The sequence below is a fragment of the Halichoerus grypus genome, chromosome 7 (assembly GCF_964656455.1).
Source record: "Halichoerus grypus chromosome 7, mHalGry1.hap1.1, whole genome shotgun sequence".
Lineage (NCBI taxonomy): Eukaryota > Metazoa > Chordata > Mammalia > Carnivora > Phocidae > Halichoerus > Halichoerus grypus.
In genome coordinates, this window is record NC_135718.1 from 19410817 (window position 1) to 19437726 (window position 26910).

Here is a 26910-nt window from a genome sequence, read left to right on the forward strand (position 1 = left end):
TATTTATATGAAATGTCCAGAACAGGCAAATCCACAGTATGAGACACAAACTAGATTTATGGCTGCCAAGGGATGAGGGAGGCGGGAGATACAGAGTGAGTGCTAATAGGTACAGGGGTTTCTTTTTGGGGTAATGAAAATGTTCTAAAATTAGACTGTAGAGATCGTTTCACAATTCTGTGTATATACTAAAAAAGTACTGAATTGCATAATTTTAATATGTGGATATTATGGTCTATGAATTAAATCTCAGTAAAGTGATTTAATAAACATAATAAACAAAAAACAAAAACCTCATCTGAGGGGGGAAAAAAAAGTTTCAACAATTAAGTTTTCCAAACTTTTAATCAGAAAAACAAGGAAACTTTATGACTCAATTTTTTGGCTTAGTGTTCTTAGCTACTCTTAAAACTATCTTCCTAAATTCTAATAAATACACTGCTCTCTTAAATTAAAAACTATTTTTAAAGAACCATTACAATGAGTTAAAGCCAGGGTTCTAATCCTCACCAAGGGTCATAATCACCTGGGGGAACTTAAGAACTAGCAACAACCAGAACCCCACTCCATAAAGATTTTGATTCAACTGGTCTAGGGAAATACACCAGCAGTTTAAAGCTCCCCCAACATGGATTTAAGCATGCAGCCAGGACTGGGAATCGTGGATGTATTTCAAAAGAATATGAAGCCACGTTTAAAGAATCTTTTTAGGTAAAGGCAGACCTTTCTTAGGCAAAACAAAAAGCAGATATTTAAGAAAAATTTGTTTCTAATCATACAACTATAAATAAAAAGCCACATAAAATACTAAAGTAGTCATAAACCAATTATTTAATTGAAGCTATAAAAAAAGAGGCAATATAATTGATAAAATAATTAGGAAAGAATATTTAGCATGTTTCAAAAGATTTAAAACAGGAGCAGGACACTTTACAAAAAGTTGTGTGGGAAATAAAATTCTTAAACTATAAGTAGAAATGTAACATTACAGAGTATCTTATAAAATACAATGACAGAAATATAAAAGGACTATGTATGCTCTAAGTCTGAAAACTATTAGTAGTGACTACATATTTAAATGTACAGTTCCTGGGTATGAGATTCATATTACTATACACAACTTCCAAACCAGTGGACAATATTTTCCGTTTAACCATGAGTAGTATCATCTTCTACAAAGTCTTTGGCCATCTCTGCTGTGATCACGTCAATATGACTAACCTGAAGAAAAAAATGTTAAAAACTGTGTTAAACCTTAAAAAAATATCAGTGTTCTCACTGTTCAGAGTAATATTTTAAAAATATGGCCTATCACCTATAAATTTTACATATCAAGTCAAATGAGTCTAAAACACTGATGGATAAGACCTTTATAATGTTGTTTGTTGAAAGCATGAGTTTAAAAAATATTCTGCATTTTAGATCTCTGAAGATCCGGGTAAGTACTAACGTCTAATTATCAAACCATGTTTTTTCAGTTTTTATTATTTTGCTATTTCAAAGAATCTTAAGGCTGAAGACATCAGGAAGAGATGTGTGGCCCAGCCAAATAGAAATGACCGTACATAACTTAAAGACTGTGCACTGAATAGACCAGACAGGAAGATATTGTCTCTTAATGCCAATGAAAATAACACCAATGCAACGAATGCCACAAAAACTAAACTTCACAGGCATTTGAAAGAAAAGTTTTGTTTTTTTTTTTTTTTACAAACTCATAAGATAAGCAACAAATTTCTCAGTTTTCCTTTATGATTTAAGTAACATAAAACAAGAATTTGACAAATACAATACAAACTTAAACTCAATGTAAAAAAAATTTTTTTTTACCTTATTTCTAAACTTTACACCATAGAATTTGTCAGCTGACTCAAGCAGTTCAGGCCTAAAAGTAGTTGTAATAAATTGTGCATGTACAGCAAGTTCCATAATCATATCTATAAAAAGAAATAGTAATTTAATAAAACCATTTTCTGAGTAGATCTGAACATTTAAAAAGCAACTATCTTCACTCTTACCTAAAATTCAAAACAGCCTGTAACTTTATTTTTCATGCATATATGCAAAATTACCAACTTACTCTCTTACATTAGGGATAGATCTTTTACCCAGTATCTTAAAGTTACAGAATATGAAGTAGCGGCTACTCATAACACAGCATTAAAATTGTCAGAGCAAAACAACTTTTCTCACACACAAAACAAGAACAACCTTCCCCTGCTACCCACGTCCCCAAAGATCTTTTGAATTTACTAAAGATCAAATATAAATATAGATTCTTTATTTATTTTTAAAGATTTTATTTATTTGAGAAAGAGAGAGAGCATGAGTAGTGGGGAGAGGCAGAGGGAGAAGCAGGCTCCCCGCTGAGCAGGGAACCCCACTCAGGGCTTGATCCCAGGACTCTGGGATCATGACCTGAGCCGAAGGCAGACGCTTAACCGACTGAGCCACCCAGGCATCCCCAAATATAGATTCTTTAAATACAGAATCAACATTTAATGTCAGGGGTTATTCAAACATTGAGAAAAACAAGTTTTAAAAAGAGAGACTTCTGTGTAAAAGTTTAACTGAAGGATTTTCAATTGACAAACACATCGACCTCTCACAGAATTAAGCTTTGTAGTCTAATACTAAATTCTAAAAAACTTACTAAAAGAAATTTTATTTACAGAATATACACCCTGTCTAGTCCCCCCAAATATCTTAGGCAACAAGAATTCACTACCAAAGAAGCAAGTTATCATTTTTAAGCAAGTTCTCATTGTTAAGTACAAACTCAAACTACCTGACACAGCCTTTCTGTGCTGGGCATCCAGAGCCTGGTCAATTTCATCGAACAGGTAAAAAGGAGCTGGGTCACATTTCTGAATAGCAAAAATCAGAGCAAGAGCTACCAAGGATTTCTGTCCACCAGAAAGCTGTTGCATTTCTCTCATTTCACCCTGTTTTCCTGTAAATGACACCTAAGAGAACATTTAACTAAGTTAATACCCAAAAGGGGTAGAATCACCATCACCTCTTAAATCACATACAGTGCACCAATTTGTAAAATATTCTACAAATGCCACTACGGTAATACTGGGGAAAATTGGATATAAAGGTATTTTACCCTAATTCCAACTCCAGTGAACTGGTCAACTGATGGGACACTGCTTTGTGACCCAGAACCCCTCTCACTTTCACCACTTCCTTCTCCTTCATCCTGAGACTGACTGCCCTCCACATCTCCTTTCTTCATCACCAAAGTAGCTTTGCCACCAGGTACCAACTTCTGGAATACTTCACTGAAGTTCTTGGACACCTTTAAAAAGAATGAATGAACAAACAAATGAATAAACTACGTGGTGATTCAAATATAAATTCTGCTTAGGTGGCACTGCACGTATTACTTCTTAAGGCAAAGACAAATATTTAAAAGCAATCACAAACATTTTAACCAGAGCAACAGACTGAATCCTTTTAAGAGCTGTGTAGGATATTCTAATTAGTGTGTTAGAAAACTATATGCTGGATTTGTTCACTTGTATTAGATCCAACTATCAGTGGGGGAAAAAACTTAAAAACCTTTACAAATTGAGTAATAAACTGAGTAACAGCTGAGGCTTTTGTCTCGTGTATGCATTAAATACAAACAGAAACATACCTGCTTGAAAGTTAACTGAATAGCTTCATATTTTCGAAGTTCAAGTACATTCATCAGTTCCATGATTGATTTGTACCCCCTATCCAACTCTTCTTGTCGTTTTATTAACTTTTCTTTCTGCTCAGAGAAATTTACAAACTGATCTAAAGCTTTTTTGTTAACATGGCTGTACTTCTTCAATTCTGTGTTGCACTGTTCAAGTTTTCGAAACAACTACAAAGAGAAAAATAAATGTATAAATAAATTCACATGAAGAGAAATTTGCAATAAGATTTCAAATTTAAAACTACACAATTTACCTGTTTGAGGCTCAGTGTCTGGTACTTTTCAAATGCTTCCTGAGGAAGTGATCCAAGTTCTCGAATTTTCTTCATACACTCTTCTTTCTTCTTCAGCAGCATGCCTTGTCGATTTGTCATCTTTTCTAGTTCTTTAGTATCATGATTTATAGCATCCATGTGTTCTTTTTCCATATTTTTCCAGCGTTCCATACTCTTCTGAAGCTCCTTAATTCCAGCTTCTGTTTTATCAATGGAATTGTCCAAATCTAAAATAGGGGGAAAAAAAAAAATTAAGCCATAATGCCTATTTTAAAGCTAGAGTACTATTTGACTGAAGATTTTAATGGCCAAATCGATCAAAATAAATAGGTTTTAGGTTTTTTCTCTTTGTTTAAATTGTACTGTGTAAATCCATGAAACATTTAATTCAGGACAAAAATAGGAGTGTACATTAGTCAAGTATATATTTCTCATTATTAAATGTTTATAAAAAATTTTAAAAATTTTCTTCTCAGCAACTAGGTGATAAACTTAATTCAGCTATTTCACACTTTTGGAAACAAAATTAATAATTATGGTCTCTCATAAAATTGTCACAAACATTTCAACAAAACAAAGGTTACTATTTATAATCAACCCACTAAACTCCATTCACCATAAATTATTTATGGTGATGGAAAACACACAAAATCATAAGTGCATGCTTTTGCCTATTTGGGTATTTCATTTTGTAGTAAACAATTTTATCAAATAAATAAGCTAACTTTTAACAAAATACAAAAAAAAATTTTTACTAAATAAAAATTCACCTTCTGATCGTGCCATAGTATCTTTTACTCTTTTATTGATTGCTTCAAGTTCTGAGGTTGTAGCAGTGAGAACAGTACCCCCTTCTGTCTCTCTCAGTTCATTAAGTTCCTGCAAGATAAAAGAAACTTAAGATCATTAAACCACAGAATATGAATTTTGTTAGTTTCAAAATAATTACGTCAACAGTTTCCAATAGCTGTTACTTTTTTTGCATTAATATATAAAAACTTAATCATCCAATTGTTGATATACATTTGGACGGTTTTTAGTTTTTGACTATTATAAATAATGCTATGAATATTCTTGTCTTTTTAATCAACCTCAATGAAGTATAATTTACATCCAATAAAATGAGCCAATTTTAAGTGCAGAGCTCAGTGAGCTGTGATAATGTATACACCCACATAAGTACCACTACAATGAAGATACAGTTTTTCATTAAACCAAGAAGCTCCCTTGTACCCTCTATAATCAGTTCCCTCTACTCATGGCCCCAGAAAACTATCATTCTGCTTTCTATTGCTATAGATTATTTTCCCCAATAGCTGTTATTTTGAATAAGCATTCAAGAGAGATAGAAAGTACACTCTGTATAATTGCAAATATTTAAAGTATCCATTAAAGGGGAAAAAAAAAGGTAACGATGTAATAACTAGAAAATTTCTCAGCGACTGACTATACTGAGAAAACATTAGTTACTAACACTTACCGAGTACCTAGAATGGGCCAGGATATTCATACAAAACAGGTTTTACTGTTATGCTCACTTTTCACAAGAGGACACTGAGGCTTAGGAATAATACGTTACTTGCAAAAGATCGTACACTAGGTGGCAGTGCCAGAACCCCAACTCAGGGGATGTGCTTTCTGTCCCCAAAGCCCATGCTATCAAAGCCACTCGTGTTTAAGTTCTTTCAAAAGGTTATGGTCATCAACAAACCCCCAAAAAAGAACATACCTGTTCTACTTGGTCCAAGCGTTTCCTCAAATTCTCATTTAGGTATGTCTCTACTCGAGTAATGATACCTTCTAATTTAATTCTTTCATTCAGCAACTGTCTGTTTTCCTAGAAGAAAAGAAAATTATTTGTCTACATAGGCACGCACATTTCACACACAGGAATGCTGTTAATCTGCTGTCCTCTCCATTACTTGTGTTCAAAGGACCTGCAATAGAAAGCCCTATATTTTCTTCATTTTCTGTCTTACCTATTCAGAATGCTAAGTTTGTGTGCTTGGTTCTTTTTATAAGACATCCTGCCAAAAATATTTATCTACTTTTCATTTTTTGGACTTAGTATTTACGTCTCTGTAATACAAAAATCAAATGTTTAACCAAGCGGTGTCTGGGTGGCTCAGTCCGTTTAGCATCAACTCTTTATTTTGGCTCATGTCATGATCTCAGGGTCCTGGGACTGAGACCCAGGTCAGGCTCTATGCTCAGCATGGAGTCTGCTTGACCCTCTCCCCTTGACTCCTCCCCCGACTCGTGCTCTAATAAACAAATAAAATCTTTAAAAAAAAGTTTAATCAAAAACAGTATTAATTATATAAAGGCAGTCAGATCAAAAGAGACAGCAAAGCTAACAAGCTCAATCTTACTAATAATAAAAGTGCATTAAATAAGATGAAGAAAATGAAGACTTCTTGTATAATCCTAACATACCCACAATGGTTTAGAAAAACTTACTTACTCTTACAGGTATGAGAAGTTCAAGTCTCATTTTTCTATTTTCTCAAAGTTCCCTTCTTTTGCATTCCCTTAGTAGCAAGAAACTTTTTACAACAGCCAATTATAAATGAAAATTTATACTTATATAAATTGTACTTGCCTGCTGAAGTTGACGAATTTCATCATTCAGTGCATCTACTCTCTTCTGATCTTCCAGACTAAGTTGTGAAAGCAAATCAGTTCCCAGTTCTGCTTTCAACGATTCTCTGGTGGACTCCATAGCATGCAAACTTGCCTCCAAACTTTGTAAGCTACGTTGCTATGTGACAGATCATCCATTTATTAATAAAGGTGTTAGTCACTGCATTACTTATTAATAGTGAAAAATTGAGAACAATCTATATTTGATATTAAAGTGAACTGAATCATATCAACTCAAGTAACTATTAGGTATCCACTTAATTTGATAATTATAACTAAATAGCAGTAAGAAAAATACTTATGATACAATACTATCAGGGTATATGGGACCAATCATATTCCACGACTGAATCATATAAAAATCTTCTTACATATTAAATGTTAATAAGAACAAAAAGAAAAGACTGCTGGAATGTGTTAGGGTGGTATAGTTGGACAATTAAAAACTACTGTTTTAGTACTACTGATGAACTAAACAGTTTTTGTCAAAGCTTATGAGACTAACGTGTTATTACTTGTAATTTAGCAGTAATAGTTTGGCTTCTACCCTGTTTAGTAGAATTTCGATAAAATATTCAAACAACTCCATAAATAGTGCTTAACAGACAAAAATGATTACTAACAAATTAATGATCATCAGAAAATACTATTATGCTATAGCTCAAAATGCCTACTTGTTCACTGAAGCTGGACAATCTGAATGCGGACTACAGAATGAGACTTTGGGTACCCATGGGTGTAAGTACAGTATAGATAGGGGAAGTCCAAAAGTATAGGTCTACAAAAAATGGAACATATAAACTCCAGATAATAACCTATGTAATATATGGTCCATCCCAATTCTAAATAATTAAAATAGATCTGTAACAAAAGGGACATACTTACGAACCTTTGGCATAAAGGTTTTCTCTGACTGCTGCCTCTTCTCTTTTAACATCTTCATTTCTGATAATATGCTATCTCGAGATGCTTTAAATTTCCTTTGCTGGGTCTCTATCTGCTGCATTTGGTTCATCAACTGATCAATTTCATTATTAATCCATATACAAGGCTAAGGAAAATTCTCTCTAGTTCTTTTAAAAACATGTGTATCCCCTCCCTTCCTTTTCTTTACCTCCAAATAAAAGTTATTTCCTCAAATTTATGGACCATAACAATGCTAAATTAACTACAACACTGTATTATATCATAAAGAAGCTTAAAACATTTTACCCCACCATTTCTCTCAAAATAACATATATTTTACTTAAAGCTATATAAAAACAAAAATTCTTGGGAAACCCTAAGAGAATCTGAATGAGGTATATATTTTTTGTATCTTTTCAAGAAATATTTACTGTGTTATCTATTAATGCTTAAAGCACTATAGAAGGTAGTTATGTATGAAGAGGAGGCCTTGTCCAATGTAGAAAAATAATACCACCTAGCTGGATTATCAAATACAGGAAGGTAGTTGATGTATGTTGTCAATATCCTTCTTTTTCTTATGTTTCCCAATGTTTTCTTTGCGCCAACATCTTGCCAAATTTGGGCAGCTCTAAATATGCTCTGCAGACCCCTGCAAAGTCAAAACTAACATGTTTATTTACCTTTTGCTCTGTGCTGCTGCTTGCACTGATGGCACAGAAGCTATAAACCCACTTTAAAAAAAAAATTGCCACTTTCAATTAAGAATATCCCAGGGGTGCCTGGGTGGCTCAGTCGGTTAAGTGTCTGCCTTCGGCTCAGGTCACAATCCCGTGGTCCTGGGATCGAGCCCCACGTCAGGCTCCCTGCTCAGTAGGGAGTCTGTTTTTCCCTCTCCTCCCCTGTTCCTGCTCTCTAGCTCACTATCTCCAAAAAAAAAAAAGAAATCATTAAGAATATTCCAATGACTCAGTAAAAATGGTTTTTCTTGATGCTTGAGTACCTATTAGGTAATCTTCACACCCAATGTGGGGCTTAAACTCATGACCCAGAAATCAAGAGTTGGATGCTCTACCGACTGAGCACAGTAGGTGCCCCTCAAGTATCTACATTTTTTAAATTGTGTGATGTAATTCAAAGTACACATAAAACACTTTTGCCTTATACCAAAGTACTGGGGTTAATTTAAGAAAATGCAGAGGTACAATGTTTCTGTTGTGAGCTAAACTAGCCACTCTTCATGGAACACCAGTTTTATTTGAAAGAAGTGAAGGTACTATGTTTACTAAGACTTGGATTTTGACAGCCTTCGTCCACTAATACATCTGCACCAAATGACCTTGAAATAAAAATCTAATGCACATTTTTCAACCCCTGTGTTTAACTTCTATGCAGTATGTGGCATTAGAGGCCCCCAACCCTTCTTTGAAACACTAACCTCATTTTCTTTCTACAATGCTGACCAATCCTCCTCAGTTTCCTCTATAACTTTAAATTCTAGTGCACCTCAGGTTCTTTGCTCTCAGAAATAGACTGACTCACTGCTCTCAGCTTTAAATATTAACAGCTAAGGAAAGAATCAATGTTACAAGAGTTTTTTCCTTGTCTTCAGAAGTTAACTTTTGACAACAATATAAGCTCCCATGCTTAAATAAAAGTCAAATGTGGAATTTTTTCCCCGCTGTATGAGAAAACACACTTAACATGTAAAAGATTACATATTTCAACCCAAACAGTTCTCCACCGTGGCACAAGACAAAAAGATATTTTCAATATTTCTGCGCAGGTTTTCATTGAGCTTTGCTTCAAGCTCACCTAGTTCTTCTTCTGCTTTTCTAACATCTTTTTGTAATTCAAGTCTAGACTTCCTTGTGTCATAATAACCTCCGGTTAGAGCACCCCGATGACTAACTTGGTCACCTATAAACAAAGCACAAGGAAGGTAGAAATTCTGTATAACAATTTCTTTATTCAGTGATAAACTGATTTATAATCAAACAACTAATTTAAAGGCTTTACCTATTTAATGAGAATTTAAAAGGATTTAAGCCACTCTGAGAAACTTTTGCTTTCCAACTGTTAAAATTTGCATTTAAAAAAGGTGCCTTCTAGGTGAACCTGAACATCTGCCAGAAAGGAAGGAAGTGCTAAAGACCAACGGGGACAGGTCAAGAGGACACAGGACTTGGGAGTTTGGAATTTCACTGGCCGTATTTGGGAAAATGTGAACATCAACGATGATAATAATGGCAAGTCTTGAGAAGTTTTTTGAATGCTTTTAAAAGCATAGAGATAGGGGTGCCTGGGTGGCTCAGTTGGTTAAGCATCCGACTCTTGATTGAAGCTCAGGTCATGATCTCAGGGTGTTAAGATTGAGCCCTGTGTCAGGGTCTGCACTGAGCATGGAGCCTGCTTGAGAGTCTCTCTCTTCCTCTCTCCCCACCCCTGCTGGCTCTCTTTCTCTTAAAAAAAAAAAAATACAGAAGCCTTGAAAGAATTTAAGAATCACCATTTGGAAACCCCCAGTGTATTGAGTCAAACCACTGGTAAAAAAATTGTTGGGGTGGGGTGCTTGGGTAGCTCAAATGGTTAAGTGTCTGCCTTCATCTCAGATCACGATCCCAGGGTCCTGGGATCAAACCCCACGTGGGGCTCCCGGCTCAGCGGGGAGTCTGCTTCTCCCTCTCCCTCTGCCTCTCCCCTGCTCATGCTCCCTCTAGCTCTCTGTCTCAAATGAATAAAAAATCTTAAAAAAAAAACCAAAGTTGTTGGGGAACCTGATATTCATGTTTTCTTAAAGCATAGTCCCACATATCACTTATTAATTATGAAGAGGAAAGGACACCTTTACAACTGAGAGATTGCTACTGGTCAAACTTAGCACCACTAACAGTGGGACACATTGTGTGATGCAGTAAGAATATACATCACTCATGCCAAGAATGTTTAAACTGAATCTCACGATGAGGAAGCAGTAGGACAAATCCAGAAAATGGGACATTCTATGAGAAAGTCAATTTCCTGAGGGTGGGAAGGAACAGGAGCTGTCCTATATTGAAAGAATCCAAAGAACATTGCATGTATCCTTGATCGGATCCTGGACAGAAAAATATTTTAGGACAACTGGGAAAATTTTAATGTACTTTTTAAATGATGATATTACTGGGTTATGTTAAATTACTTAGGTGTAACAATGATACCTGGGACTTAGGAGAGTGTCCTTACTCTTATGAGATATACATGCTTAACTTTTAGAAATAAAGCATCATAATTTTTATAACTTATTCTCAGAGGTAGTTCAAAACAGCAAAAAAATTATCTATAAAGATAAAGCTGGGGGGGGTGTGTTACCTTCTTTCGTCAACAAATAAATTATAAAGAAAAGGAAAAAATTGAAAAATGAGAGTAGGTGAACTTATATACCAAAGGTTCTTAACCTAGACTCCATGGATAAAATTCAGGATATCCATGACTTAGGTAGGAAAAAAAATTTACATCTTTATTTTTATACTAACTTCAAAATGAAATTTAGCAAATCCTTCTGTTATAACAAATAAGAATCACAGTGGTATTATCAGTACTTGTGTAACTCTGTTACCAAGAAAAATAACAGCTATTTTCTATCAGATTATATTTGCTGCAAATCTCAAAATATTGTTTACGTGTATCAGTAGTTCAAAGTTTTATTTATTAGACCCACTGCTAAATCTTGTTTTTGAATACCTTTAAGAATAAATTATTATGTCATATTTGAAAAAATATTGTGATTACCATGTCAATATGATTGGTTTCTTTTGTGATCCAAAGCATTTTATTTTATGCTCTTAAAAATATTTTGAGAAAGGGCTCACAGGCTTTACCAAAGAGCCAAAGGAGTCCACAGTGCAAAAAACGTTAAGAATCCCTACTACAGACCAAATGATTATACTTAAGAGACATCAACTAAATATAAAGTGTGGATCCTGTCTGGACTCAAACCATTTAAAAATGATAAAAAACTGGACATGAATTTTGAAATACTCTTAAAACTAAAATGGAATTTATCTGTTCAAAGCTGAGAATTACTATTACAAACCTTCCAGGGTAATGCAGTCCATAGTAAAAGCACGGGCTAGCTGGGTTGAAACTTCCATGCTACGACAAATAAGTGTTTTCCCAAACACATGTTTGAAAGCTTTGTCAAATCTGGGATTGTACCTCAATTTACTTATCATAGGAATCGCATCCTAAAAATGAATATTTTGTCAGGATAGAGATCACAACACAATTAAAACATGTTAGCAAAATTATGAATTACATCTTTATGAAATATAAACACAAATGCTTTCATTTTATTCTTAAGAAGTTAGAAAAATCACTCTACTGAAATATCTTGGAAATTATGTTCATGTAATCATCCAAGTTTTCAAGAGCAGAGAAAAATGACAAAGAGTTTAGGAGCTCTGGAGTCAGACAGCTCAAGTTCAAATCCTAGTTCTGACACTCATCAGACATATGCTCTGGACAAGTTGCTTAACTTCTCCATTTAATAGTTACTTCCTCTACAGAACTGCAGTAGCAGTACTTTCCTGATAAAGTTGTTAAGACTAGACTAGACCAGACAAACTAATAATATGTGAAACACATAGGATAGCATCTGTCACACAGAAGGGCTAAATAGGGGAGCCTGGGGGGCTCAGTCAGTTGAGCGTCTGACTTTTGATTTTGGATCAGGTCACGATCTCAGGGTTGTGAGATCAAGCCCCATGTAGGGCTCCAGGCTGGGCATGGAGCCTGCTTAAGATTCTCTCCCCCTCCCTCTCTCTCCCCCCACCTCCCACCTTCCTGCTCCCCCTGCTGGCTTGCACTCTTTCTAAAAATTTAAAAATTTAAAAAAGGCTAAAAAAATGTAAACTAATACTATTTCCTCAAAATGTTTTCATTTTATTATATGTATGTCTTAGGTATTCAGGAAAATATTTTTTACATAAAATTTTCCCTTTTTACATTCTTCTAATTCTTCTGAACTATTAGGAAAGGATTTTTCTAATTTTCAAATTAGGAAATATAACCTAAAACAGTGCAATAAATATGTTAAGCTTAAATCAGTAATTACAAAGAGAACACCAATGTAACTACCATGGAGGACAAGAAATAGAACACTGCTGACACTAAGAACTGTGCCCCTTTCCTAATCACATAGTGGTTACCTGTTGGAGGTGACCACTATCATAATTTTTGTGATAACCATTTCCTTGTACTTCTTTCAAATTCTATCATCTAAATTTAGTTTTATGTGTTTACTTATTTATAAGATTTATTTATTTATTTATTTTGGGAGAGTGGTGAGGGGCAGAGGGAGGAGAGAGAGAATCTCAAGCAGACTCCCCGCTAAGCGTGGAGCCCAGTCTCAGCCAATGTGGGGCTCGGTCTCAGGACTATGAGGATCATGACCTGAGCTGAAATCAAGAGTAAGACGCTTAACCAACTGAGCCACCCAGGTGCCCCTGTCTGTGTGTTTAAAGGGAACCATACTACATGTATTCTTTTTTTTTTTTTAAAGATTTATTTATTTGAGAGAGAGAGAACATGAGAGGGGAGAGGGTCAGAGGGAGAAGCAGACTCCCTGCTGAGCAGGGAGCCTGATGCGGGACTCGATCCTGGGACTCCAGCCAGGATCATGACCTGAGCTGAAGGCAGTCGCTTAACCAACTGAGCCACCCAGGCGCCCCACTACATGCATTCTTGAGTCTTGCTTCATTCACAGCATCACATCTGTGATTACATTTTCCTCCCCAAAACTTCAAGGATAATTTATAGATTTAAAAGAAGAAAAAGGTGGACCCTTTAAAGCAGCTTTTAAGATTCTCACTGTACCAGGAGCACCTGGGTGGCTCAGTTGGTTAAGGATCTTGCCTTCGGCTCAGGTCATGATCCAGGGGTCCTGGGATCAAGCCCTGCGTGGGGTTCCCTGCTCGGGGGGGAGTCTGTGTCTCCTTCTCCCTTTGCCCCTCCTCCCTCTCGTGCTAATAAATAAATAAAATCTTAAAAAAAAAAAGATTCTCACTGTTCCACTTAAATTGTTACCATTATCATAGAGTTTCAGCTCTAACCTTAGACTAGGATAGTAAAATAGTTGCTAATACCATCAACATTCTGAAACCAAACGCCTCAAAGCAATTATATTTTTCTCAAGAACACTGTCTGAGGAATATTCTTAATCCATTTAAACGTATACCAGCAAGTAACAAAAGCAACATTGTTTTCAGGGCCTATTATCTTACTAAACATTTTTATTTAATTTATAAGCCATTTAAAAAGTATATTCAAAAAACTTAAAAAAAATTTACTTCAAATGACAGTTCCTTAGGGATTTCTTCTCCTTAATTTTGTCACCCTGGGATAATCTCTCAAAGTATCCTGTACTTATGTATTTTAACACTTTACACATTTGCAGTGATTTGTTTCATGTGTTGCCTGTGACCTGTCTCCCTTCCCATCCCTACCCAGTAGTGACTATGCTGTAACAGAAGCATGTTTATCTCACAGACCAGTGAATCCTAACGTACAGTGCCTGTGCACTAGCATGTGCTAACCACAAGAAGAAATAACCTATTGAAAGAAAGATAGACCTTCACACACACCAACTCACATTGGTTTCAGGATAGGCAGTATCCCTGACATCTAACTTGTTAAGAGGAAGAAAAGTGACCTCTCCAGGAAGATTCATTTTATTAAACTCCATCAAAATCTTTGTGCTGACTTCATCTGAATCAACAATATGATAAAATAACCTGCATGTAAACAAAACAAGACACATCTTTATTGCTAGACTTTAAAGTGCTATAAACATTTAGGCAAACAATTCACTTTTTTTTCTTTGCGACCCAATTTGTACTGAGGTAGGGTGGGAGGGAAACTACTTAGAAAATTCCAATGAGGAGAAGGAGAGGAAGCCCCAAAAGGGATAGTTCTAGCTTCTACAGTTAGGAATACTTAACATGTACATCTTTAAAAAATTAAATAAGCAACTAGGATAAAAGAAGGTAATGGGAGACAGATTATACTAAAATTCCAAAAAGCTTATTCTTATTCCTTCTTTCCTTCAAAAATTCAAAATATCAAACAAAAACTTTACCTGTTGCCAGCAGTGACTTCCACGCATGTGTAGAAAGCGGGCTCACATTCGAAGTTATTCATCACGATGCCGTGATAGCCATTTTGAACATGCTGGTTTATTCCTTTCCTACGAAAGTGGTCCAGTACTTTGTTTATGCTGTCTATTCCATTTAAAATAGCCTGTTAAATTGTCAGAGATGAAAAATATTAAAATAATATTTCCAGTGGCACTCCTGCTGGTAAGAAACAAATCCTTTACTTTATACATTAAAAAATACTTCAGAGATTAAACTAAACATCCTCCCCAATGCCACATCACCCCCTTGAAAAATGCCAATTACATGAAACACTTTCTTATGGGTTCTGTTCTGACACTAACATTAAAAATGGGACTCTTCATCTAAAAATCAAGTGTTATCATTAATGCATGGGTTGTAGTAAGGCTGCTTAAACAAGACCCATCATTTTAAATTTATAGGACAAGTGATTTACACTCTTATTTATCACCTGAAACCAAGGACTTACAGCTTGAAAACTAACAAATTCTTGTGTAATAATTGGCTCAATGTAAACTGAAGTAATGAAAAGAACCTGCTCACCTTTCCTGTTGCTGCTCTAAGAAGTTGCTGTTTCTTTTCAAGATCTTCTCTTTTAGCAGCGAGTGCTTGCTGTTCTGCATTCTCCTCTCTCCACAAGTAACTAATCAATAAAAATTAGACTATCTTTAATTTTAAAAGCATTAAGATGCACCAACAGTATATAATTTAGGATAAAATACTGAAAAAAATATCAAATTTGAATAGTTCATTTACAACTTTTTAAGATTTTTAAAAAGATTTTATTTATTTGAGAGAGCAAGCAAGCATGTGCACGTCTGGGGGAGGTGAAGCAGACCTCCCCGCTGAGCAGGAAGCCCAGCTCGGGGCTCAATCCCAGGACACCGAGATCATGACCTGAGCCACAGGCAAACGCTTAACCGACTGAGCCACTCAGGAGCCCCAAGATTTTCTTCAAGTAATTTCTACACCCAAAGTGGGGCTTGAACTCACAACCCCAAGATCAAGAGTTGCATATGCTCCACCAACTGAGCCAGCCAGGTACCCTTAGCTCATTTATAACTTAAAGACCATTTAACAGCTAGTAATTAGTGTTACTCAAAAAAATTAAGGCATCGGGGCACCTGCTGGCTCAGTCATTAAGCATCTGCCTTTGGCTCGGGTCATGATCCCAGGGTGCTGGGATCGAGCCCCGCATCGGGCTCCCTGCTCCATGGGAAGCCTGCTTCTCCCTCTCCCACTCCCCCTGCTTGTGTTCCCTCTCTCGCTGTGTCTCTCTCTGTCAAATAAATAAATCTTAAAAAAAAAAAAAATTAAGGCATATTTTAGTCTATACTAACTTTCTTTCACTTTGTAATTCATCTTTCTTATTTTTTACTTCGTAGTATTTTCTGTCCAGTTCTTCTACTCGAGCTTTGACTTCATTAAGATCCTGATCCAGTTTCTATGGAAATAAAAATAATTTAAACTTAAAATCCAATTTCACGCAAACTAGTCCATAGTGAGAGCAAGATCAGTAGTTGCTAGGGGAAGAAGGAAGGGGAAACATTTTGGGGTGATGAACAGGCTTGTTATCTTAAGTGTGGTCATGATTTCACAGATGCACTCATATGTCAAAACTTATCAAATGATACATTTTAAACACACGCAATTTATCGTTATGCCAACTTAATAAAGCTATTAAAAAATTCAATTCTAACTTTTTTAAAATGCCTTTAGGCAAAAGAACACATCAAGAGAAAACATAAACCATAAAATGAATTACTCTATAAAATACTGCTAAAATAGAATTTACTCACTAATGATCTAAACCTTTCTACTAGAATTTTAGAAGAAAACAATACATTCACACCAATCTCAAAATAGTGCTCAATAGTTTTTACACCACTCCCTCACACACATACGATAGATTGAAAATTATACTAAGAAGCAAAAGGCCATTCTACATAATTCAATCAGCACTATAAAATCATCTCTATCCAGTATAAAGGACAGACTTCACTAGTGGAAGGTGTAGCTGAAATACTGCAAATATAATGAAGTTCAAGCTTGAGAAAGAATGAATAAAAACTACTGAAAAATCTTGGCTCTTCACCAGGCTGTTTCAAAAAGAGCATTTGTTGAGGTTGTTTCCATGAACTCATGACAAACACATTTTCTTTCTTTTAGGAAAGGACATGTAGCTATCACAGCTGAAACTATATTAATTTCCAAATAACTACCTGGAATTAACCTGTGTTTTCCATTCCCTCCATAAAATATCCTGACCAAGCACACTGGACTCTAGAGGCTACTGTCTATTACTCCTGGTCACTCTTCTCCCAGTTATTTATGATTACAGAGCCAGTTGGGTTTGCTCCCCACTATGTTTTCATTTATGCTGTGATTACATTAAATATTAAACAGAATATGAAGACAAAGAAAAGAGCTGTTTCTTTAAAAACTTGATTTAGTTCTGGATACACTCAATGGTGACACACTAAAAATTGAATTAAGTGGGGAAATCAACTCTAAAAGATCGAAAAATAACATAATACATAAACACATATAGTAATATGTATTTTATACTAAAAAATCATAATTCAAAATGTCAAATCCCAAAGTTAAAGACTAGAAAACTGGTCCAGATTACAAAAGATAACAGAAATATGACAACTAAATGCAATACATGATCCTAGATTGAATCCTGAATTCTGTTCTCATCCAGCTTTAAGGAGAACTGTATTTATATATGTGGCTCCTAACAAAAAGGTCCCCTGAGAACTCCCAGTCACTACTCATACTCAAAAGAAACATCTTGGGCTCTACATGAAAAGACTGGTATGTACTCTGGTGGGGGGATGTTGATAATGGGGGAGGCTATGCATTTGTGGTGGTAGGAGGTATATGGGAAACCTCTGTACCTTCCTCCCAATTTTGCTTTGAATCCAAAACTACTCTAAAAAATGGTCTTAAAAAAAGACTGGCACATGAGCAAACATTTATCTTTTTAACCAAAATACTTACGATATATATAAATATATGTATGTTTACATGTGTATAAACACAAATACTATTACATATAAAATTTAATATACACACATACATATATGAAGATTTTATGCATTTAGTGACTTTGATATAAACCAGTAACCAACTGGTACAGATCTCATGAGGTAAGAGAATTCCTCTGTGTAGGTACATATAGAACTTCCTCACCCTACACTTGTCCTACATAATCCCTTCTCATCACTTCTATCATCTTATATACAGCCACACGTAACACTTCACAAAGCATTTTCCCCCTTTCTCATTTTAAATAACATGAGATCTTTCTTATTCTGGAAGTGATTTTATCTTCTACTTCAATTTTTAAGAAAATGCTACTAAACATGCACAGTACATAATGTTTTATTCATTTAGAAAATCTTATAAAATCACCACTGCCTTAACCAACAAAAAATATATTCTGCAGTAAGTTATTAAATTGACAGAATTGTAAAAGACTGTAAAAATGGAAAAAAAATTAAATTAGTTACTCTGAAATTATATTTTAGACTTGTTTATCACATTAAAATTAAGGGTAGTTCAGGAACATTCTACCAATTCATAAAAATATATTTTAAAATATACTCAATCTACATGAACACTCACAGATATGGAAAAAATCTTCCTTGAAAAGGAGAACTACCATATAAATATTAATGTATATCTATAAATATTATGTATATAAATATTAAATTGTGCTGGTCTTTTCTAAATAAGTACCTGTTTCATATATTTTAAGAGCAGCAGTGTATTGTTCAAAAATAAAACTTAAAGAAATAGGTAAAATGTACGTGTCTTCTGAAAAATTTTCACAAAGCAGCTATAAAAGTTCTTACGTTATACTGCTCCAGGTTTTTCTCTTTATTTGCCTCAGTGTCCTCCAAATCCTTATGGATAGCAGCAATCTGTCTTTTCTTGTCATTAATAGCCTGATCTAAAGACTTGAGTTCCTTTTTAATCCATTTATCCCTTTCTTCCTTTGATGTAAACTGGCTTCCTCGACCCTGCTTTGCATAAAGATCTGTTCTTTCCTGGGTAGCTTGGGCCAATCTATATAAGACAGAAGAAAAGAATGGATTAAAAAGGAGAAAATAAGCAAGTTTAACTACAATCGATATGTCAAGAACACAGAGATAACAGTCATTTTCAAAATTCCGTAAAAAAATATAGAAAGCAACTGGTATCTAATAGAGCTCCTTGGGCTAGTACTATATAAATTTCATTTTGAAAAGTCACAGTTAAAGTCATGTGAAACAGCCCATATCCTAAGGATTTTGGGCAATGTCTTTACTCCAGTTCTGGGTTAGTCAGTAAAGCTAGAGACAATTCTAATATCCTATCTCAGGAATTTTCAAACTATATTTAACTATATAAACATTTCTAACTCCTTATAATAAAAGACTATCAAGGTTAAAAGGCAAGAGAAAGACAAAGAAAATATTTACGATACACAAAATACTAGAACAAATACAGATTACAGACAACCTTATCAAACAATAAGAAAAAAATCAGAAAAAAAGGGGCAAAGGAAATAAAGAATTCACTAAAAAAAATACTGGTGGCATAAAAACATAATAATGCACTAAACCATGAAATCAGCAAAAGTTGGCATGTTCAATCTACATATAGATACTAAAATGTCCAGATGCTAAAACAGCAATAAAAAAAGGAAACAGGATGAAACAGTAAGATGTCATGTGGGTAAAAACAAAACAAACAAACCATCATCCATGTTTTAAAAAGCCCAACAACATCTAGGCAAGTTATTTATCTTAGGCAAGTTATTTAACCTCCCAGAGCCTCAAGTCTGAACTTACAGTGAGGATAATGTGAATCTCTTAGGGCTTCTAAGTGAAAAAAATGTACGTGATATGTATACAATGACGCTTGGCCCACAGTAGCTGTTTAACACAGGCTATTACTTTGAAATTGGATTTAACTTTTGCCCTTACTGTGTCTTCTTAACTCATAACTATTTAGCTTTCACAGAGGAACTATGTAGAAAGGTAGAAGTATTGGTGAAAGAAATCCCAGACCTAGCAATTCCTCGCTCTTCTTTTTCTTTCACACTGTTGAATTTAGGTTCTGTTTCTGCCAGTTCTTTCTGCTTTTCTTCTATTTTTTCAAGCAGCTTCTGCCTCTCTTTTAATAAGCGTTTCTGTAAATAAAGCAGGATAAGTAAAAATGCAACCTTAAAAATTTCTGTTTAAGTTTAGCATAAAATACTTTCTCATGAAAAAAAAATTCATGAGAAAACTGATCCTGCAACACAAAACTAATTTTTAAATAAAAGAAACAAGGAGACAGTACTGAGTTGCTACTTAAGTGAAAATTATTTTAATGTGCCAGATCTTCTACAAAATTTAAGCATGCACCCCCATCACAGAAAGGATGGTCTTCTGTAATTCCTATTCAACTGAACACTTACGTCTTTCATTTTTAGCATTTTAACTTACCCTTTGTTCACTATTGCCTGCCAATTCATCTTGTAAATCCTTGGCTTTAAGCTCTAACTTAGTCCTCTGCTTAATTTGCTCTTGTCTTTCAGCGCTGAGCTGCTCCTTTTCTTCTTTCATAGCTGAAATTTTTGTTTTCAGTTCTCTAACTTGGCGCTCAATATCCTAGTCAAAAAGTATGAAATAGAAATGAGTCAGACAATTAGAAGTATAAAAGCAGAGTTTTTACACCATTAGTTCTGTCCCTTTTTCCTTCATTTACACTTTCAGTACTATTCTGTCTTTCCAATACTCAATCCCAATGACATGCATTTGAAGTTACCATTCCATAATTCTGGTACAAAAGGATTTACTGTGCTCAAAAAACATAAGTTAACCTAAGCCTAGTTTATAATCTTACCTCCATCTTATCTCTTGCATCCTGCTGGGCATCTCTTAATTGTCTGGATTTTTCTCCACTAGTCTCTCGCTTAGCAGAAAGCTGGGGGGAACAAAAAGCTGTAATTTCTAACTCATTTTGTATTTTGTTTAATACTTCATAACATGTAGTAAAACTGTATGCTAAAACAAAATCATTCACTTGAAGTTTTTTTTAATTTTTAGTGGTTTTAAAGTAAAAAGCTCCTTTAGTTTTAAGTATTACTAAAAAGCCAAGAAAAAAATTCATGAAGTTTTTTATTATTAAGTAAACTCCACCCCCAACATGGGGCTTGAACTCATAACCCTGATATCAAGAGTCCCATGCTCCACTGACTGAGCCAGCCAGGCACCCCTTCATGAAGCTTTTAAAGATGGCTTCCCTCATTTTGGTTTGCCTTGCACCACCATCTGATGACATTTCAGATAAAACTATAGCAAGGACGATACAGGTCTAGGCATTTTCCTTGGAATAAACTGAAAGAACAAATTTACTGACCAATGATTTCATTAAGAGGTTTAAAATTTTTTTTTTTTTAATATTTTATTTATTTATTTGACACAGAGAGAGAGAGATAGCGAGAGCAGGGACACAAGCAGGCGAAGTGGGCGAGGGAGAAGCAGGCTTCCCGCTGAGCAGGGAGCCCAATGTGGGGCTCGAACCCAGGACCCTGGGATCACGACCTGAGCCGAAGGCAGACGCTTAACGACTGAGCCACCCAGGCACCCAAGAGGCTTAAAATTTTTTTTAAGTTTCTATTTAAGAATCCCTGAAAAGTATAAATATAGAATGAGCTTAACCTAGTCATTAAATAAAATCACTCTGAATTTAAATAACAAAATTCTTTTACCTCATCAAGTTTAGCACGAGTCTCGTTAAGTTCCTGGTTGTAAATGGTATATTCCAGGGCTCGTCTCATTTTATCCCACTTTTGATACTGAGCTAGTTCTTCCTTTTCTTCCTCTAAGGTATGTAATCTCTCTTCAATGTATTTTAACAACTCATTGATTTTTTCCCGTTTGCCCTCTTAAAAAGAAATGAGAGAGGGGTGAAGGAGTTGAATAAAATTTTTATGTAAATAGTATCTATTCTCAAATATACCGTGAGTTAAAATTAATCTTAAGAACTACAGCATTATAGAATAGTATGTGGTAACCAAATCTAAGATACTAAAATGACAAAATGCTTTATTATGAAAAGCATCAGAGAACGTTACACATGGTGACACTTTTTTTTCTTTTTTTTAAAGATTTTATTTATTTATCTGAGAGACAGAATGGGAGACAGAGAGCATGAGAGGGGGAGGATCAGAGGGAGAAGCAGACTCCCCGCTGAGCAGGGAGCCCGATGCGGGACTCGATCCCGGGACTCCAGGATCATGACCTGAGCCGAAGGCAGTTGCTTAACCAACTGAGCCACCCAGGTGCCCCATGGTGACACTTTTTAAGTTTTTATTATTTTAGTTCATATATAATGTTATATCAGTTTCAGGTACACAGTACAGTGATTCCATAATTCGATACATTATACAATGCTCACTGTAAGTGTAGTTACCATCTGTCACCACACAATGTTATTACAATATCATGGGCTATATTCCCTATACTGTACTTTTCATCTCTGTGACTTACTTTATACCTGAAAGTTTTTCCTCTTAATCCCTTTTACCTATTTTACCCATCTTCCCCCTGCACCACCACCCTGGCAACCACCAGGTGGTTCTCTGTATTTATGAGTCTGTTTTGTTTGCTTGGTTTTTTTTAGATTCCAAATATTAGTGAAATCATGTATTTGCTTTTCTCTGTCTGACTTATTTCATCAGCATAATACCCTCTAGGTTCATCCATGTTGTCACAAATGGCAAGATCTCATTTTTTAAAAAGTGGCTAGGTAATACTCCACTGTATGCATATACCACAACTTCTTTATCCACTCGTCTATTGATGGACACCTAGGTTGCTTCTACCTCTTGGCTACTGTTACGTAATGCTGTAATAAACATATGGGTGCATGTATCTTTTTGAACCAGTGTTCACTAATTCTTTTATTACATGTGGTTAAGGGCCTCAGTTCAAACTTCCTTTAAAGGCAACTGTGCCTTCCCACAATATTTAAAAAAACCCTACTAATATCATTGATGTCACTGATTTTCAACTTTTATAGTAATAGCATTATCTATAACTTCCATATATTGAACACCCACTATATTCCAATCATGGTGCTACTCTGCTCCTCTACTCACCACCATAAACTATGAAAAAGAATTTTACAGATGGAGAGGTTTTAGACCAGAGAGATCAAGTCACAGTGTCAGTTAATTATTAGTTATTAGTCAGATTTTGAACTCAAGACTGTCTGACTCTTAAGACATGACAGAACACAGAACTTGAAAAGCAAAGTAGGGTTTCCATAAATACATGTACTAAAGAAGATTCAAAGTTTTCCATTTACTTGCTCCTGAACAACTTAAAACCTAATGCCAGCTGACACTCCCAGCAATTTTTTTTGAGGACTGCATCCAATTCTGTTATCCTCACTAACAATGAGGACAGTGGAGGCACAAAATAGTTGACCTACAAAGGCATTATTATCTAACAGCAATTCTTTATTTAAAGAGAGCTTATATTGAAATCTCAAAACTTAAAATGTCACGAACTAATTTTCTCTCCATTCAGTACATAGGCCAATTACCAAACAGTATACCGGTGAGAAAAGATAGAAGCCCTTTCAACTATAATAACACAATGAAAAAGTAATTCATAAAATAAGGCAGAATCACACTTCTTTACCTGTTTCTTTCATTAAAGATATGCTTTCTTCTTTTCGTTCATCATATACTCTAGTACCAGCTACTTCTCTTAATAGTTTTAGTCTCTGAGAATCTGGTGCTGTGGCCATCTGGTTGATCTACAAATTTTATAAAAATAATTATTACGTAGCTACAGATTGCTCTTTAAGAACTCTACCTTGAAAGAGTTTTCACATGCTAAGTTTTCAGTATCACTTAAAGAATGTAATTTGTGCAGTGCATATACCTACACACCTATATGTCCTTTATTTAAATGAAATTTATCAAATGAAAATCCAAATAGAATTGATACATTCATCAATCTAATTTATGAATAAAACTCTAAATTAAAAATGAAGGAAAAATAAACATCCCATCACCCTACTTTTTCTCAGTCAACACTGTAAGTTGTACAAAAGATGAACTCCACTTGGAAAGAGCAAAGTATTTTTACAAGGGGGAACCTATCACTCTATATTTTTAAAAAGCTATAATGACACTATTAAAAATGTAACAGGGGCACCTGGGTGGCTCAGTTGGTTGAGCGTCCAACCCTTGGTTTTAGCTCAGGTCATGACCTCAGGGTTGTGAGATCAAGCCCTGAGTCCGTCTCTGTGCTCAGGGCAGAGTCTGCTTGAGATTCTCTCCCTCTGTCCCTGCCCCCACTTGTGTGCACTCTTTCTAAAATAGAATCTTAAAAAAAAATAATATATATAAAAAACAAAAATGGTATGCATTATTATTACTTTTTAAGTAAACTCTACACCCATTATGGGGCTTAAACTTACAACCCCAAGAGTCACATGCTCTACTGACTGAGCCATCCAGGTACCCCAAAACTGGTATGCTTTAAATAGAGACAGATAAAAATAACTAACAGGGGTAGTGACCATTAAATAAAATAAGCAAAAGCATCTTTAAAATCTTAAAAATAGGGTGGGGTGGGAGGGATGGGGTGACTGGGTGATGGACACTGGGGAGGGTATGTGTTCCGGTAAGCGCTGTGAATTGTGCAAGACTGTTGAATCTCAGATCTGTACCTCTGAAACAAATAATGCAATATATGTTAAGAAAGAAAAAAAGAAGAAGAAGAATGTAGCAGGAGGGGAAGAATGAAGGGGGGGAAATCGGAGGGGGAGAAGAACCATGAGAGACGATGGACTCTGAAAAACAAACTGAGGGTTCTGGGGGGGGCGGTGGGAGGATGGGTTAGCCTGGTGATGGGTATTGAGGAGGGCACGTTCTGCATGGAGCACTGGGTGTTATGCACAAACAATGAATCATGGAACACTATATCTAAAACTAATGATGTAATGTATGGGGATTAACATAACAATAAAAAAATTTAAAAAAAATAAAATCTTAAAAATATATGGCAGGGCACCCAGGTGGCTTAGTCAGTTAAGTGTCCGACTCTTGGTTTTGGCTCAGGTCGTGCTCTCAAGAGCATGTGATGGAGCCCCACATCGGGATCCACGCTGGGCAGATCTGCTTGAGATTCTCTCTCTCCCTCTGCCCCTTTCCCTGCTCGCATACTCTCTAAAATAAATAAATAAAATCTTGAAAAAATATATATGGCCAAAAAACCACAGAAAGTGGTACAAACTAGTGTCATGCAACTTTAAACAACAAGCATGAGTTTACCATATTCATAAAAATAAAACTAATCATTAAAGGCAAAAAATGCTCTCACTGCATTAAAAAAGTGAAGTGAGTTACTCTCACTTTCACATAAAAAGAGAACCAGCTCTGAACTAAGACAGTATGGTCTATCAAAAGCATATAAATCAAAGAATCCCTCTTCAGATCCTTTTTTTTTTTTTAAAGATTCATTCATTTGAGAGAGAGAGAGAAAGAGTGAGCACGCACACTCAAGTGGGGGGAGGGGCTAGGGAAGAGGTAGAGAATCCCCAAGCAGACTTCCCAGCGAACATGGAGTCTGACGCAGGGCCTGATCTCAGGATCTGGAGATCATGACCCAAGCTGAAATTAAGAGTCGGCTACTCAACCGACTAAGCCACCCAGGTGCACCCCCTCTGTCAGATCCTTATCCCTGATTACCCCAAATATGGTCATTCAACGTATTCACTTAAAAAATATTTAACAAATGCTTACAACATTATGCCACTCTGCTGGGCACTGGGAAAGGAGCAATGAACATACAGAAAAGAAAAGGTCTTTCCCTCCTGGAACTTACATTCTAAGTGGAAGACAACAGGAAATAAATATACACCAGTACAGTGTAACTGTTAGGAAAAACAGAGAACAGAGAAAACATGTAGGGCTGGAGTAAAGGCAATGCTCTTTTAGTTGAGGTAACTTCCTGGATGGCTTATATGAAATGACATATAAGTAGAAACTGAAATGAAGTATAGGGGCCTATGTTGTATGTGCGTAGGGAAGACTCAGATAAATAGTCTTTCATAATCAGCCTCCTTTTAAAGAAATTCCTTGCTTATAAAGCTGGTCTTTTCAAAAACTTGTTCTGCATTTCCCAAATGCAAAACACCATACTCTTCCTAATCACTTCTCCTGGATGCTACCTTTCCAACACATATCTAAAAATCCTCCAATATGAAATAAGTGGACATTTAAAAAGAACTTTCCCCTAGTCCAAAAAAAAACACTACAACAAACTATGAGAACACTGCAGGCTATGTTCTAAAAAAAGAAATTATCTTAGATATAGTTTAAAGTATATGAAGAAACAGTAAAAGTATGTAACTACTAAAAACTATAGAAAATATAATCTCTACAAGAAAAAATAATATGTGGCATTATGGCAGATTTCTGGCAATGTAAGCTTTCTAACTATTTTAGCTGTGTGATATATTAAGTAACAAAGCATTAATTTTAGGAAGTAAATTTTTTTTTTTTTAAAGATTTTATTTATTTATTTGACAGAGAAAGACACAGTGAGAGAGGGAACACAAGCAGGGGGAGTGAGAGAGGGAGAAGCAGGCTTCCCGCGGAGCAGGGAGCCCGATGCGGGGCTCGATCCCAGGACCCCGGGATCATGACCTGAGCTGAAGGCAGACACTTAATGACTGAGCCACCCAGGCGCCCCTAGGAAGTAATTTTTTTCAAATGTTATTTTTATAGAATTTCTATAGTATTTTTTTTTTTTAAGTTAGGCTTCATGCCCAGCGTGGAGCCCAACGCAGGGCTTGAACTCACAACCCTGAGATCAAGACCTGAGCTGACATCAAGAGTCGGACGCTTAGCCAGCTGAGCCACCCAGGCACCCCTCTATACTATTCTTAAATAAGATCGTTGTGACTTTCACAAACCAAAAACATCTTCCAGTACAGGACATCTTATTAAGTGATATAGGCCACCAAGAAGACAAAATCCACCAACTGCAGAAATGATTCCATCCCACTACACAATAGATCTACTTTGTACTTTATGGCCACATAAAAGGTAATACTATCAATACAAAATAAATCAATGAAAACAAAAGACAGTAAGGTCCATTTTTGCTTCAACTTAACCACTAAAAACAATAAGCCAAGTTCATCATTCAAGGGAATATACTCAGAAAACAAATTC

The 26910-nt window shown here is 35.5% G+C and overlaps 1 protein-coding gene across 1 annotated transcript in view; it reads right to left on the reverse strand.

The window, feature by feature from the left end:
* Positions 1-813: 813 nt before the first annotated feature.
* Positions 814-26910, reverse strand: part of SMC3 (structural maintenance of chromosomes 3) — a 38297-nt gene continuing 12200 nt past the window's right edge. Inside the window, exons 8-29 of the mRNA XM_036070023.2 lie at positions 23360-23477; positions 21421-21596; positions 20553-20633; positions 20153-20317; positions 19733-19854; positions 18533-18746; positions 16010-16113; positions 15213-15312; positions 14633-14793; positions 14147-14288; positions 11591-11741; positions 9283-9435; positions 7499-7650; positions 6569-6727; positions 5696-5803; positions 4737-4845; positions 3946-4193; positions 3647-3859; positions 3113-3304; positions 2789-2966; positions 1831-1937; positions 814-1221 (exon numbers count right to left, since the gene is read on the reverse strand). Of these exons, the coding sequence (XP_035925916.2) occupies positions 1150-1221; positions 1831-1937; positions 2789-2966; positions 3113-3304; positions 3647-3859; positions 3946-4193; positions 4737-4845; positions 5696-5803; positions 6569-6727; positions 7499-7650; positions 9283-9435; positions 11591-11741; positions 14147-14288; positions 14633-14793; positions 15213-15312; positions 16010-16113; positions 18533-18746; positions 19733-19854; positions 20153-20317; positions 20553-20633; positions 21421-21596; positions 23360-23477 (3225 nt within the window). The 3' untranslated portion in view covers positions 814-1149. The remainder of the gene's footprint in view (positions 1222-1830; positions 1938-2788; positions 2967-3112; positions 3305-3646; positions 3860-3945; positions 4194-4736; positions 4846-5695; positions 5804-6568; positions 6728-7498; positions 7651-9282; positions 9436-11590; positions 11742-14146; positions 14289-14632; positions 14794-15212; positions 15313-16009; positions 16114-18532; positions 18747-19732; positions 19855-20152; positions 20318-20552; positions 20634-21420; positions 21597-23359; positions 23478-26910) is intronic.